We start from the raw sequence: 12,674 nt of genomic DNA, 5'->3' as shown, positions 1-12,674 counted from the left end.
GCGCCTGTATTCCCAGCTACTTGGGAGGCTGAGAAAGGAGGATGACGTGAACCTGGGAGGTGGAGCTTTCAGTGAGCCGAGATTGCACCACTGCACTCTAGCCTGGGTGACAGAGTGAGACTCCATCGCAGAGGGAAAAAAAAAAAGTTATGGGTAAATTATGCCCATTTTATATCTGAGGAAAAACAAGGCTCCAAAGGCTTAAGTAACTTATCCAAGGTCCTACAGTTTTTTTCAGGGGTTTGAGCCTGGGTTTAAGTGGTTCCAAAGTTCGCCCTTTTACACCTGACAGTGCTGTTTTCTAATCTGCTGGAGGGAAGAAAAATATTCTCATTCTCTTTTCAGTGACAATGAGGGTAAAGATGTAGAATCAGAGGACAGCCCAGGAGAGCTCCGAAGGTCAGGCACAGAAACAAGGTTACTGAATACATTGCAAAGAAGAGAGCAATCCATTTTGCAGGTCTCTTCCTGTTTCCTGTATGTGCTTTCAGTGCTTCTTTTAAAGCCCTGGCAGCTGACTGTTATCTTCAGGGCTCTGGATAGGGCAATAAAACAACACACTTTAGATCCAAAGATCCAAAGGAAAGGGATAAGAGACACATCCAATTCTTGCTTTAGTGAAATGCCATGGAAGGTGACAGAGCTGCTGTTAATCCCTAACAGGCAGAAATTAAATTTCTATGAGAGAAGAGGTACCCCAAATGGGCTCTGTAAAGTACACTGAGCAGTAATGAAAATAGCAATACAAAAGAATTCCAACGGCCAGGTGCGGCAGCTCACGTCTGTAATCCCAGAACTTTGGGAAGCTGAGGTGGGCGGATCACTTGAAGTCAGGAATTCCAGACCAGCCTGGCCAACATGGTGAAACCCCGCCTCTACTAAAAAATTAGCTGGCTGTGAGCGGCACATGTCTGTAGTCCCAGCTACTCAGGAGGCTGTGACATGAGAATTGCTTGAGCCCAGTGAGCCAAGATGGTGCCACCGCACTCCAGCCTGGGCAACAAAGGGAAATGCTGTCTCAAAAAAAAAAAAAAAAAAAAGAATTCCAATAAACTAGTTTAAAATGGAAATAGTTATACATTAGAGTAGTAATAATAATAGCTGACATTTGTTGAGCACTAATTCTGCCCTACATTCTGTTCTAATTATTTACAATCAATAAACTCATTTAATCTTTACAATCACTTATGAATTAGGCCTTATTAATAGCCCCATTTTATTTAGACAGAAAATCCTCACTAGAGATTCAGTGTCACAGTTGAAATTCAAGTCTAGGCAGTCTGGCTCCAGGGTTTCAGATGCTGTAACCCTACCTCAGCTCACTGAGATGACAACAGCTAAGCTTAAGAAACACTTATTGAGGTCCAGGTTCTACAAAGTTTTAAATGCATCATCTTATTTAATTCTCACAACATGGAAGACAGGTACAGTTATTCTGTTTTACAAATGAGTAGTATGAGTTAAGTAGCTTCATAAAAGGCATATACAATAAGATGCTGAATGGGCATTTACTGCAGATGGACTCAAAAGGATGTGGTCTGACTCTGCCTCTGTTTAAAATGATCAGCCCATCAAGCAGGTGGGCACACACACATTATCCACCTAAGAGGTGGAACATCTAAAGAGGCCAGCTGGATTTCCAACCCTTTTGAGTAAAACACCAGACCTTAATGAACTTCTGTGGGCTATTAAAAATACTGTTGGTGTTGGCTGATTGAGAAAAAAGTGACTATAAATTTAATAATTGCTGTAAGTGTTAATCATAAGGGCATCTGAAGACATCTGAAAGACGTAATATATTATTCAGGCAGTTTTGGATTCAAATATAAATTCTTAGAATACTTGCATTATCTTCATGACTAGTACTCCTCCTCCTCCCTTCCTGGAATCCCTTACAGCCTTCTCTACCCTAAGACCCCTGACTAATTCAAGGAGTATCAAGGTAAGGCTAAGGTAAGGAGTTCCACTGCAAAGAACTGTTCTTCATGAAACTTTCAAAGACCTAACAACAATCTGGCATCTGAGAAAAAAAACCCTATGATACAGAAGAAAGAGTTTAGGCTTTAAGCCTGGAAAACTGGTTCAGCTATTTACAAACTTCATGACCCTGAGCGTGAGACTTAACCTCTCTGAGCTTCAACTATAAAATGCAGTCTCATTAGAAAAGTATTCACTGAGCACTAAGTACACGTCAGGCAATGTGTTAGGTATTGAAAATTCAAAGCTGAGTAAGATGAGGTCCCTGCCTCCTAGGAACTTCCAGCATGGTGAGAAATGAAGACAGTGATGCCTATCTTGTAGGGCCATCTTGAAGATGAAGTGCAGGGTGCATTTTAAGTGCTCCACAAATGGTAGTTCTCTTTCTTTTTACAACCCATTATTTAAACAGAATGTGACACTGTGGTTAATAAATTCAGGGAGTAGGGTTTTTGAAGAACATAGCTGCTTATATTTTTGAAATTCATTTTTCAAGATTACTACAATAAATATGTCAACTATAATTCCTATACGTTCTGGTGTAATTTGTTTTATGGTATTTATTTATATTATAATGCTTTTAGTTAGAAAAAGCAAATAATTCAAAATTATAGAAATTAAAATAGTTTAGTGGCTTCATATAAGCTTTATACTTAAGTTTTGAGGCTGATTAAAAATTTTTTTTCTTGAGACAGGGCTTGGCTCTGTCGTCCAGGTTGGAGTGCAGTGGCGCAATCTTGGCTCACTGTGGCCTCTGTCTCCCAGGTTCAAGCAATCCTCCCACTTCAGAGCCTCCCAAGTAGCTGGAACTACAGGTGTACACCATCATGCCCAGCTAATTTTTGCCTTTTTTTTTTTTTTTTGTAGATATGGGGTTTCACCATGTTGCCCAGGCTGGTCTTGAACTCCTGGGCTCAAGTGATCCACCTGTCTCAGCCTTCCAAATTGAGCATGAGCCACCGGGCCTGGTCTGAGGCTAAGTGAAATGTTTGCCAAAGATTTGCTGGAACTGGTATTTTGAAATGAAAGCATCTTATACTACATTTAGAACATACTAGATAGTTCATAGTTGGAAGCTGCTATCATTAATATTACTACTGTTATAGCAAATTCAGAGATTCACACTGAATTTGGTTCCCACAGTGCTGCATTACTTTGAATAGTCAGTAAAAAAAACTTATGTCTTAACAGATACATGAAAAGCAAAGAATTTATGAATGAATCTTCTAAGAATGGGCTGCCAATTTTTCAGGTGTACACAGAAATGTATTTCTCCTTAGAATAGTAAGCTGGGGAGATGAATCACCTCTGGTGCAGACCTTGCTTGGGTGGCCAAGCCAACAAACCCTGCACCATTAATCTAAATGAGTACTTGGCCCTCTCCTGAATCACTTTGATAAGAACAATTTGCAAAGGTGACATTGATGAGGGCCTTCAAACCAAAGAATTTTCATGTGTCCCAAACACCTCAAGTTTTCTGACAACAAAGGCTCTTCTCCCCACTTTTTCAAAGAAGCCCTTTATGTTTTTCTCAGAAAACTGCTGGCCTTGATTTTCAACCTAATTCTAATCAATGGTGTTTGCAGAGTCAGGAAAAGCCAGCTAAAACTGGCTAGAGACCTTTTTGTGGGAGCAGCAATGTGATTATGAGTGATGTAACTGGCAGCAAAAAAGGTCTGGGCCAAAGCCAATGAAAAGTGGGGAATAGAATAGCAAAAACAGCAGGAGAGAATCAGAAGTTAGGAGAGTAAGCCATTTCCCTCCAGGCTGCTCTGGGGGCAGGAGAGTGCTGATGTTTGTAGCAGGAGGGTCTGCTTGTCAACAGATTTCAGTATTGTCAGCAACATCCAATAAACTAACAGTAATAGCACTAATAACTGTTAACAGAATGGCCACACATGGCATGTCATCTCACTGAATTCTCATATAATCTTTATGCGTTAAATATTTTTCTCAAGGTCACAAAGTAAATGGCAAAGTTGGCATTCAGACTCAAATCAGACAGATGCCATAGCCCATTATCTTAGCCACTAAACAATGTGGGTGATGTGAGACTTACTGTTAATTCGAGCCTTAAGAATGCATATAAACAGTTGGTTTGGCCACAACGTGTTTTGGCAGGAATAAAAACAGGAGGGGAAAGGGAACTTATTTTATTTTTAGCAAATTTCCCAAGGTCATATAACTACTAAGCAGTGCCACTGATTCACTTCATCAACTATATGATCTCCCATCACTCTGCACTGCCTCCCACAGCAGATTCCTAAGAAAAGCAAACAGATACAACATGATAAAGCCATTACATAACTTCTCAAAATGCCTAGTGAGAACTGTTACAGCCTGACAAATCCAAGGGGAGAGCTGTGCAGCAGAAGGTAGAGAGTTAGGGTAAACATGGTAACTCTGGCCAGGTGCAGTGGCTCATGCCTCTAATCCCAGCACTTTGGGAGGCTGAGGTGGGTGGATCACTTAAGCCCAGGAGTTCGAGACCAGCCTGGGCAACACAGCAAAACCCCTGCCTCCACAAAAAAATACCAATATTAGCTGGGTGTGGTGAAGTGTGCCTGTATTCCCAGCTGCTTAGGAGGCTGAGATGGGAGGATGGCTTGGGCCCAGGATGCAGAGGTTGCAGTAAGCCAAGATCATTGCTACTGCACTCCAGCCTGGGTGACAGAGCCAGACCCTGTCTTAAACAAAACAAAACAAAACAAAACGATGGTAACTGACTAAAAACTCACCATCTACACAGCCAAAGGATCAGAAATGTTCACTCTGGTATACACAGGTGACTGTGTATGGAATTAAATATAAGAAAGTAAAAATTATCTATTTTTTCATCCATGCATCTTTGATGCCTACGCCAGAACATGGCAGAATGGAAGCTTAACAAAAGATTGCTGAAGAAGGGCTGGGTGTGGTGGCTCATGCCTGTAATCTCAGCACTTTGCAAGGCCGAAGCGGGCAGATCACAAGGTCAGGAATTTGAGACCAGCCTGGCCAATATGATGAAACCCTGTCTCTACTAAAAATACAAAAATTAGCCAGGTGTGGTGGTGGGCCCCTGTAGTCCCAGCTACTCAGGAGGCTGAGGCAGGAGAATAGCTTGAACCTGGGAGATGGAGGTTGCAGTGAGCCAAGATTGTGCCACTGCACTCCAGCCTGGGCGAAAGAGCAAGACTCCATCTCAAAAAAAAAAAAAAGATTGCTGAAGAAATGAATCACTGTTAGACAGCCTCAATCATAATTACAGACAGATCCAAGTCTGTGAACAGGATTTCTGAGATCAGATGGGTAGCCGGACACAACTGGCATGACAGCTAAAAATCTTAGCTGGGCTGTTTGAGGGTAACTGAAGACCTCTGAGGAATTCCTCCCAAGAATCACTGAAAGTGTGCTGTGAGGGGCAAGGGACAGAGATGATCCAGCTGCTCAAGTTTCATAAAGGACAACAATCTTTAAGATGTGGGCAGTCATTTACCACAAAGGACTGGGCCACAAGTGTGTACTAAGAGCCTTCTGTATGTCAAGTTTTGTGTGAGAGGCTGAAGACAGAAAGAAGAACAGGACTAGGTAGGTGCCCAAGGGGGCATTTACAGTGTAGTAAGATGATGGGTTCTGCAGGAAGAGACAGAAGGGCCACAAGGACTAATGTCAGACAGACACCCGAGTTTGAACTTCCAGTTCTGTGAGTTACTAGCCAAATTATAGTTGTTCTTTGTGCTTCAGTTTCTTCATCTGTAAAATGAAGGTTATCATACCACATGGGCTGTCGGGAGGATTAAGGAAATAAAGTTTATGAAGGTAAGTGGTACTTCCTTTCCTGCCTGATAGATATCTAAAGTCAGCTGTAAGTCATACAAAATTGTCAACATAATAAATACTCTTCTCTCATTTCCACTATTCTGTTGGCAATTCATTGAGCAGTGCCCCAAGGACATCACTTGGCACAGCATACTGTAATTTAATGAGTTTTTAAAATCGAAACTGAGATTATTGGGTTACACAGCAAGCACATTAAAAAAGTATCGGCATATACTTTGCCATTTCCATTCTCGCTTGGTACATTTTCCACTACAATCTCTGCATTTTTAAGAATTGAAAAGAGTTTTCTGTTGGTTTAAAAAGGGCAAAACTTACTGTGGGCTTCTTTGACTACCACCAAGGTTTTTACATCTACTGTTATGTTTCCTACATTATTTTTACATGCAAAGAACAGCCTCTGTCATCTTTATAATTCAAAACCTAGGTTTTTCAGAACAATCAATACTTCCCAAAAGATAAGATTACAAAACCAAAATACCTTATTCATTTTGAGAGAGCAAAAATACAAGTGTCTAGTGGTGCCAAAGAATGATGCCGACCACCACAGGGCAAGACAAAACCTTTTTTTTTGGTAAAGGATTATCGGCAAAGATCTGACCCAAATGCATAAATATATTTGCGCAAATTTTTACTACTGAGTACATAATCGTGTTTGCTTTCTGGCCTACGAGGCCAGAAAACCTAACAATGGGCAGGGTAAATTAAGAAACATACTTACTGTGGCATGTGAGATAGTCAGAATCCCATTCTTGACAGAACACTTCCTCCTCTGCCATACTTTCCGGATCCTAAGGAGGAAGTCAAACACAACTAGATATAGTATCTGATTCACTCTGGGACATGCAAGGATACAGTATGATACATAATAATAATTACAAAATAACTTCCCCAAACCAAAAAATCCAACTCCCAAAACAAAATCCTGGTTGCCTTTTATTACCCCAGGTGGAAGGTAATTCATACAGGTAGCCATGTACAAGGATGCTCATTACAGCACTGCTTTTTAAATTTTTTTTGAGACTGGAGTCTTGCTCTGTTGCCCAAGCTAGAATGGTGCAGTGGCATGATCTTGGCTCACTGCAACCTCGTCTCCCGGGTTCAAGCGATTCTCCTACCTCAGCCTCCCGAGTAGCTGGGATTACAGACTCCTGACACTGTGCCTGGCTAAGTTTTGTACTGGTAGTAGAGATGGAGTTTCACCATCTTGGCCAGGCTGGTCTTGAACTCCTGACCTTGTGATCCACCAGCCTTGGCCTCCCAAAGTGCTGGGATTTCAGGTGCGAGCCACTGCGCCCGGCCAGCGCTGCTTTTTAAATACATATATATATATACATATTTTTTGAGACAGGTTCTTGCTCTGGAGACTAGAGTACAGTGGTGGCACAATCACAGCTCACTGCAGCCTTGACCTCCCAGGCTCATCTGATCCTCCCACTTCAACCTCCAGAGTACCTGGGACCACAAGCACACCCCACCATGCCTGGCTAATTTTTATATTTTTTTGTAGAGACAAAGTTTTGCCGTGTTGCCCAGAATGGTCTCAAACTCCTGGGCTCAAGTGATCTGCCCTCCTTGCCTTCCCAGGGTGCTGAAATTACAGGTGTGAGCCACCATGACCGGCCGTAGCACTGCTTTGGACAGTAAAAATGGGAAATAGAAACAATAATAATCTAACCGCAGGAGACTCAATAAATGAATTACAGGTACTACACTGATATTATAATAACTCCTCTCTAGGAAGGAGACCCAAACCTGTTAGGGGTGGTGTTAATAAGTAGTTTTCAACCATATCTGTGAATCTTTCATAAGAATGTTCAATTGATTACTTCTGTTATTAATAATTGATTTTTAAAAATTAAGAAAGTGGCTGGGCACAGTGACTCATGCCCGTAATCCCAGCACTCTGGGAGGCTGAGGCGGGAGGACTGCTTCAGCCCAGAAGTTGAAGACCAGCCCGGGCAACATAGGGAGATCCTATATCTACAAAAAATAAAAATTAAAATTAAAGTAACTCAAAAAGTCTGCCATGCAAGGAGCGAGGGGTGAACTGCCTCAGGATGTACAGGATGAGCTTAGCCAGGGCTCAAGAATGCATCATCATCATTTTTGGTAACTCATACACCACCCTTTTAGGCATCTTCCAGAGACAGAATAGTGCCTCAGAGCCCCGAGCAAAAACTGTTCATGATTTGCATAGGGAAGTAAATGGTGACCAAACCATTCCCAAATAGTTACAAGTGATATACATTTTGAAAAATGTGATTTGATGATATTGAAGGATAAAAAAAGCCGAAGAGAACTAATTCAAACTTGGAAGAGTTGTGTGTGTGTGAAGCTCCAGGCACAGGCAAAAGACTGCAGGTGTGGCAGATCTGCGTGAGTGCAGGTAGGTGCAAATGCACTAGTTGAGACTACTTCCATCAGATAAGAAGAAATGGGCAGGGAACAGTGATTCCCTAGGCTGGAAGAAAGTTTTGAAGGCCTTCTGTTGCCGTGGAAACAAATGACATCAGGAGACTACTGTAGCTTTCCCAGGCATTTAAAACAGTATCATCTTGTATTTTTCTTTTCCTTCTTAAATTAGTCCTCTAAGAAAGCTGCCACAACACAAATTAAAAACCATCTCTAAACACAAATAATATTGTGTATTTAACTACTAGAAGCACAGTTTGTTCTAAAGCATGCTTCACAGAGGGAAGTAGGAATTTGACACCATCTAACCAAATGCAAATTGAACATACTGTATTCAAAATGCTAGCCTTGCTCAGGAGGTAATTTAACTACTAATTGATAAACCATCCTCAAATTAGAGCTAACTCACATACTTTCTTCTAGAAGTACTGACCAAGGAAATGTCTGATTAGAGGTAGCACCTCTCAACTAATCAGAGCCACATTTGGTTAACGTGACTAACTCTCTGCAAGGAGTTTTGCATCCGTCTTACTCTCACAAGAGCCTGCTAACATAGGTGAGGCATCCCTGTACACACTCAAGCCAAAACCAGTGTCATCCTAAATATCAAACACTCAATTCAACAATCAAACTATTCAACCTTCAGGAATAGTTTAAAGCCTCAGTTTATCCATTTTATTAAGTCTTTACTCATTAGTTTTACTTACACATGTATATTATGGAAGCACAATACACACACACACACACACACACACACACACACACACACACAAACCCTTCTCTTGTGCTGCTAATAAAGTCAAGGAAAGTAACACAGAAGCATTATTCTGGGTTGACAGAGATTGTGACTGAGGAACTTTCAGATTGCCAGAGGAAAGCGAACAATCTTGAGATATCTCCTGGCACAGCTGAGAGCAGTATTGCCTGATCTTTTTTTGTGCGTGAGAGACAGGGTGTCACTTTGTAACCCGGGCTAGAGTGCAGTGGTGTGATCATGGCTCACTGTAGCCTTGACCTCCTAGGCTCAAGCGATCCTCCCACCTCGGCCTCCTGAGTAGCTGGGTCTACAGGCATGTGCACTACGCCTGGCTAAATTTTGTAGAGAGAGGGTTTTGCCATGTCGCCCAGGCTGGTGGGCTCAAGTGATCCACCTCTCTTGGCCTCCTAAAGCGTTGTGATCATAGGCATGAGCCACCGCGCCCAGCCAGCACCTGATCTTTGTGAACATTTTGATAGCTTCTATTCCCAAGACTTCCATGGACTAGACTGAATTACTGTGATCTTCCCCGCTCTGTACTGAAAGCTTTACAAATGCTCCAGTCTGCATAGCTCCTGAATGGACATACCAAGAACTCTTGCCATCTGGTGCTCACAGACAGTGCCACACACAATTACTGATTATGCCATGCTAGAATCTTACAATTCCAGAAAAGAAAATTCTACTAGAAAATGGTCTCGTATAAATAGATAGTTTCAACTTTGATGCCAGATCACTTGAGCTTTGATCTCAGCACGATCTCTAGCTGTGTGACTTTGCTCATGTTATTTGACCTCTTGGAGACTCACTTTCCTTTTCTGTATTACGAAGACAATAATGCCCACCTTCGTACATATAATGAGAAAATATAATAAAGCAATTGCTCCTTTGCCTCTCAATAATTGCCTCTGGTCCATAAAGTTTTTAAAAATTATTTTTTAAAATTTTAAATTGTTTTTCAAATTGTGTAATAATTCTTTAAGTAATAAAGAGCATTCCAAAGCTAGGGTCAAAAATTACTAATGCAAATAATACTTCAGAGAAAAATCACAGGACATATCAGTGGTTATTGTTTGCAAATGAGTCTGTTTTCATGTATAAGCATTTCAATTTTTTACTCTTCCACAGAAATCACAAGCAACTCCTGGTTATTAGTGTTCATCTTTGCTATCTGTGCAATTATTAGGAGGTGGAACCACCTGACTTCCAACCTCCTTTCCAACTCTATGATCCAGCAGCTCTGTCTGTATCTCTTTCCAACAGACTGCAGTCAAAGTGAGGGTGAGGACTGTATCTCATTCATGTTTTACCTCTAGCATCTAGCAGGCTGCCTCATACACCAGAGTATTTCATATATGTGTGTGGAATGAGTACATGAAGGAAGAGACCAAAAGTCAAGGGGGTGAATTTGTGCCAGTTAATGTCTTGCATATCCTTAGAGTGATCAACAGCAGCAGTGGTCCCTTTGAAAAACAAAGGGGAGATAACCCTGGCATTAAGTTAGAAGACCCAGTTCAAATTTGGGTGTTTATACTTACTGTCTGTTTGATCTCAAATTATTTAATCTCTCTGTAAAAGGTGTTAAACGAGACAAGTGAGCAGGTACTTGGGCATGTGGTTGGCATACACAGGGGCTCTCAAGATGATAATTTACTTGAACACTTTAGGGTTTGAACTACACAACACTTACGAAAAGACTGTTGATCTTCCTTGGATATACAGATTTTAACCGCTTCACTTAGAATTAGGCAATTCTAATTTCAAGGAGGACATTGTGATTTCGGGTGAGCAGTGTTAAAAAATGACTTTTATACTTTTGCTTCAATAGATATGTAATAGTACACTGTTGCTCATAACGGAACACAATATTAACTTTCCGTTTGATGACAGAACAACAGGTCACCACATTTCCAAGAGATGTCTATACCACAGATGGTCAGGGAAGAACAAGGAGCTGAGCCTGAGGCTTTTCAGCAAGATAAACTATGGAATTTACAATTTATGTACACTTGATCTCACACAGTTTGGACTAGCATTTGGTCACTATTCTAGAGCCCAGTTTTAACCTGTGAATTGTTAGTTGGTATTTCTTTTCTCCTTTTACTTTCACAGCAGGATTAAGCTAACTGATTCTACAATGAGCCAGATGCTGTACTAGGGATGCTTTTCTTTCTCTATACCCCATATCAGCAAGTCCTGTTGGCCCTACCTCCATTATCCACAATTGACCACTTCTTACCCTCTCTTCTGCGGTTCCCCTGGCCTCACCATCAGCTCCCATCTAAGTTTCTGAGGCAGCCCTCCCTCTAACTGGTCTCCTTGTTTCTGTGCTTTCACCCTCCATGACTGTGCTTCACTTGGTAGTCAGAGAGAACCTTCTAAAACATGTCGGATTATGTCACTCTTCTGCTCAAAACCCTCTAATGATTCCTCATCTCACGGAGTGGTTCCCTGTCCCTCTGACCTTAACTCCTATGACCTCCTGGCTTGCTCACTACTCTAGCTACACTGAACTCTCAGGTATTTGCCACCATGAGATGCATGCTCTTGACTCTCCATCTTCTCCCAAGTATCTGTGTAGATTTCTCTCACTTCCTTTGCTCAAACATCAACTCAATAAAGTTTTCCCTAACCACTTGTATGATAGCAAGAACCACTGCCATCCCTCACACCACCTGCATCTCTTGCTTGATCTTTCTCCATAGCACTAACTACCATCTGATCTACCATATATTGAGTATTTTTTGTCTCTTTTCTTCTTTAGAATGTCAGCTCTATCAGGACCAGATTTTCTTTTGTTCAATGCTGTATGCTCCATCTTTGTAGGGCCTAGAAGAGTGAGTCCTAGACATACAATAGGACTCAAAATATCTCTGTTGAATGCATGAATAGAATAATAAGCAAAACAGTCAATGACCCCAGAAATTCAGAAGAGAAATATTTATAATTTTAACAAACAAATTACAATAAAAAATGTACATGTCTCAGATTAAACCAAGGAGTACATATCCACAAGTAATCAGAAAACAAAGAGCTTTCTTTTAAAAAAACAATGACAACAGGCCAGGCACAGTGAGTCATGCCTGTAATCTCAACACTTTGGGGGACCAAGGTGGGAGAATTTCTTGAGGCCAGGAGTTCAAGACCAGCCTGGGTAACAAAGGGGGACCCTGTCTACATTAAAAAAAAAAAAAAAATCAGCCAAGCATGGTGGCATGTACCTGTAGTCCCAGCTATTCAGGAGACTGAGGTGGTTTAATCACTTGTGCCTAGGAGTTGGGAGGCTGCAGTGAGCTGTGATAGTGCCACTGTACTCCAGCTTGGAAGACAAAGCAAGATCCTGTCCCCTGTCCCCTCCCCACAAAAAGACAACCTATTAAAAGGAATAATGAAGATTCTACTTATGCACTTACTGTGAAGCAGAATCATTTGTTTAAGCAACAGAAAGAAGCCTCATGTGGCAGGATCAGGGGAGAAAATGGAACAAGATGAGGTGGGACAGGAAGGGTTGAGATGCTATATACAAAGGGAAGCCACTGGAGTATTTTATGCAGGCAAATGACATCATGTGCTTTATGATTTTTAAAAGACTACTCGAACTGTTGTATGAAGGTGAACTGCAGAAAAAGAAGAATGAGTGATAAGAGACCAGTTAGGAGGCTACTGAATACTCCAAGAGAGATGGCAGCAACAGCTCACCCTAGAG

General features: G+C 41.4%; 1 protein-coding gene across 3 annotated transcripts in view; it reads right to left on the bottom strand.

Moving 5' to 3' along the window:
* The window catches only part of ASAP1 (ArfGAP with SH3 domain, ankyrin repeat and PH domain 1), a 407,716-nt gene that overhangs the window by 103,412 nt on the left and 291,630 nt on the right, over positions 1-12,674 (bottom strand). For all 3 annotated transcript variants that reach the window (XM_030937519.1, XM_030937518.1, XM_030937520.1), the window contains one exon: positions 6,518-6,587. In XM_030937519.1, the coding sequence (XP_030793379.1) occupies positions 6,518-6,587 (70 nt within the window). The remainder of the gene's footprint in view (positions 1-6,517; positions 6,588-12,674) is intronic.

Source organism: Rhinopithecus roxellana, chromosome 9, assembly GCF_007565055.1.
Source record: "Rhinopithecus roxellana isolate Shanxi Qingling chromosome 9, ASM756505v1, whole genome shotgun sequence".
Classification (NCBI taxonomy): Eukaryota; Metazoa; Chordata; class Mammalia; order Primates; family Cercopithecidae; genus Rhinopithecus; species Rhinopithecus roxellana.
Note: the sequence above shows the minus strand (reverse complement) of the source record. Positions and strands in the feature narration are given on the sequence as shown.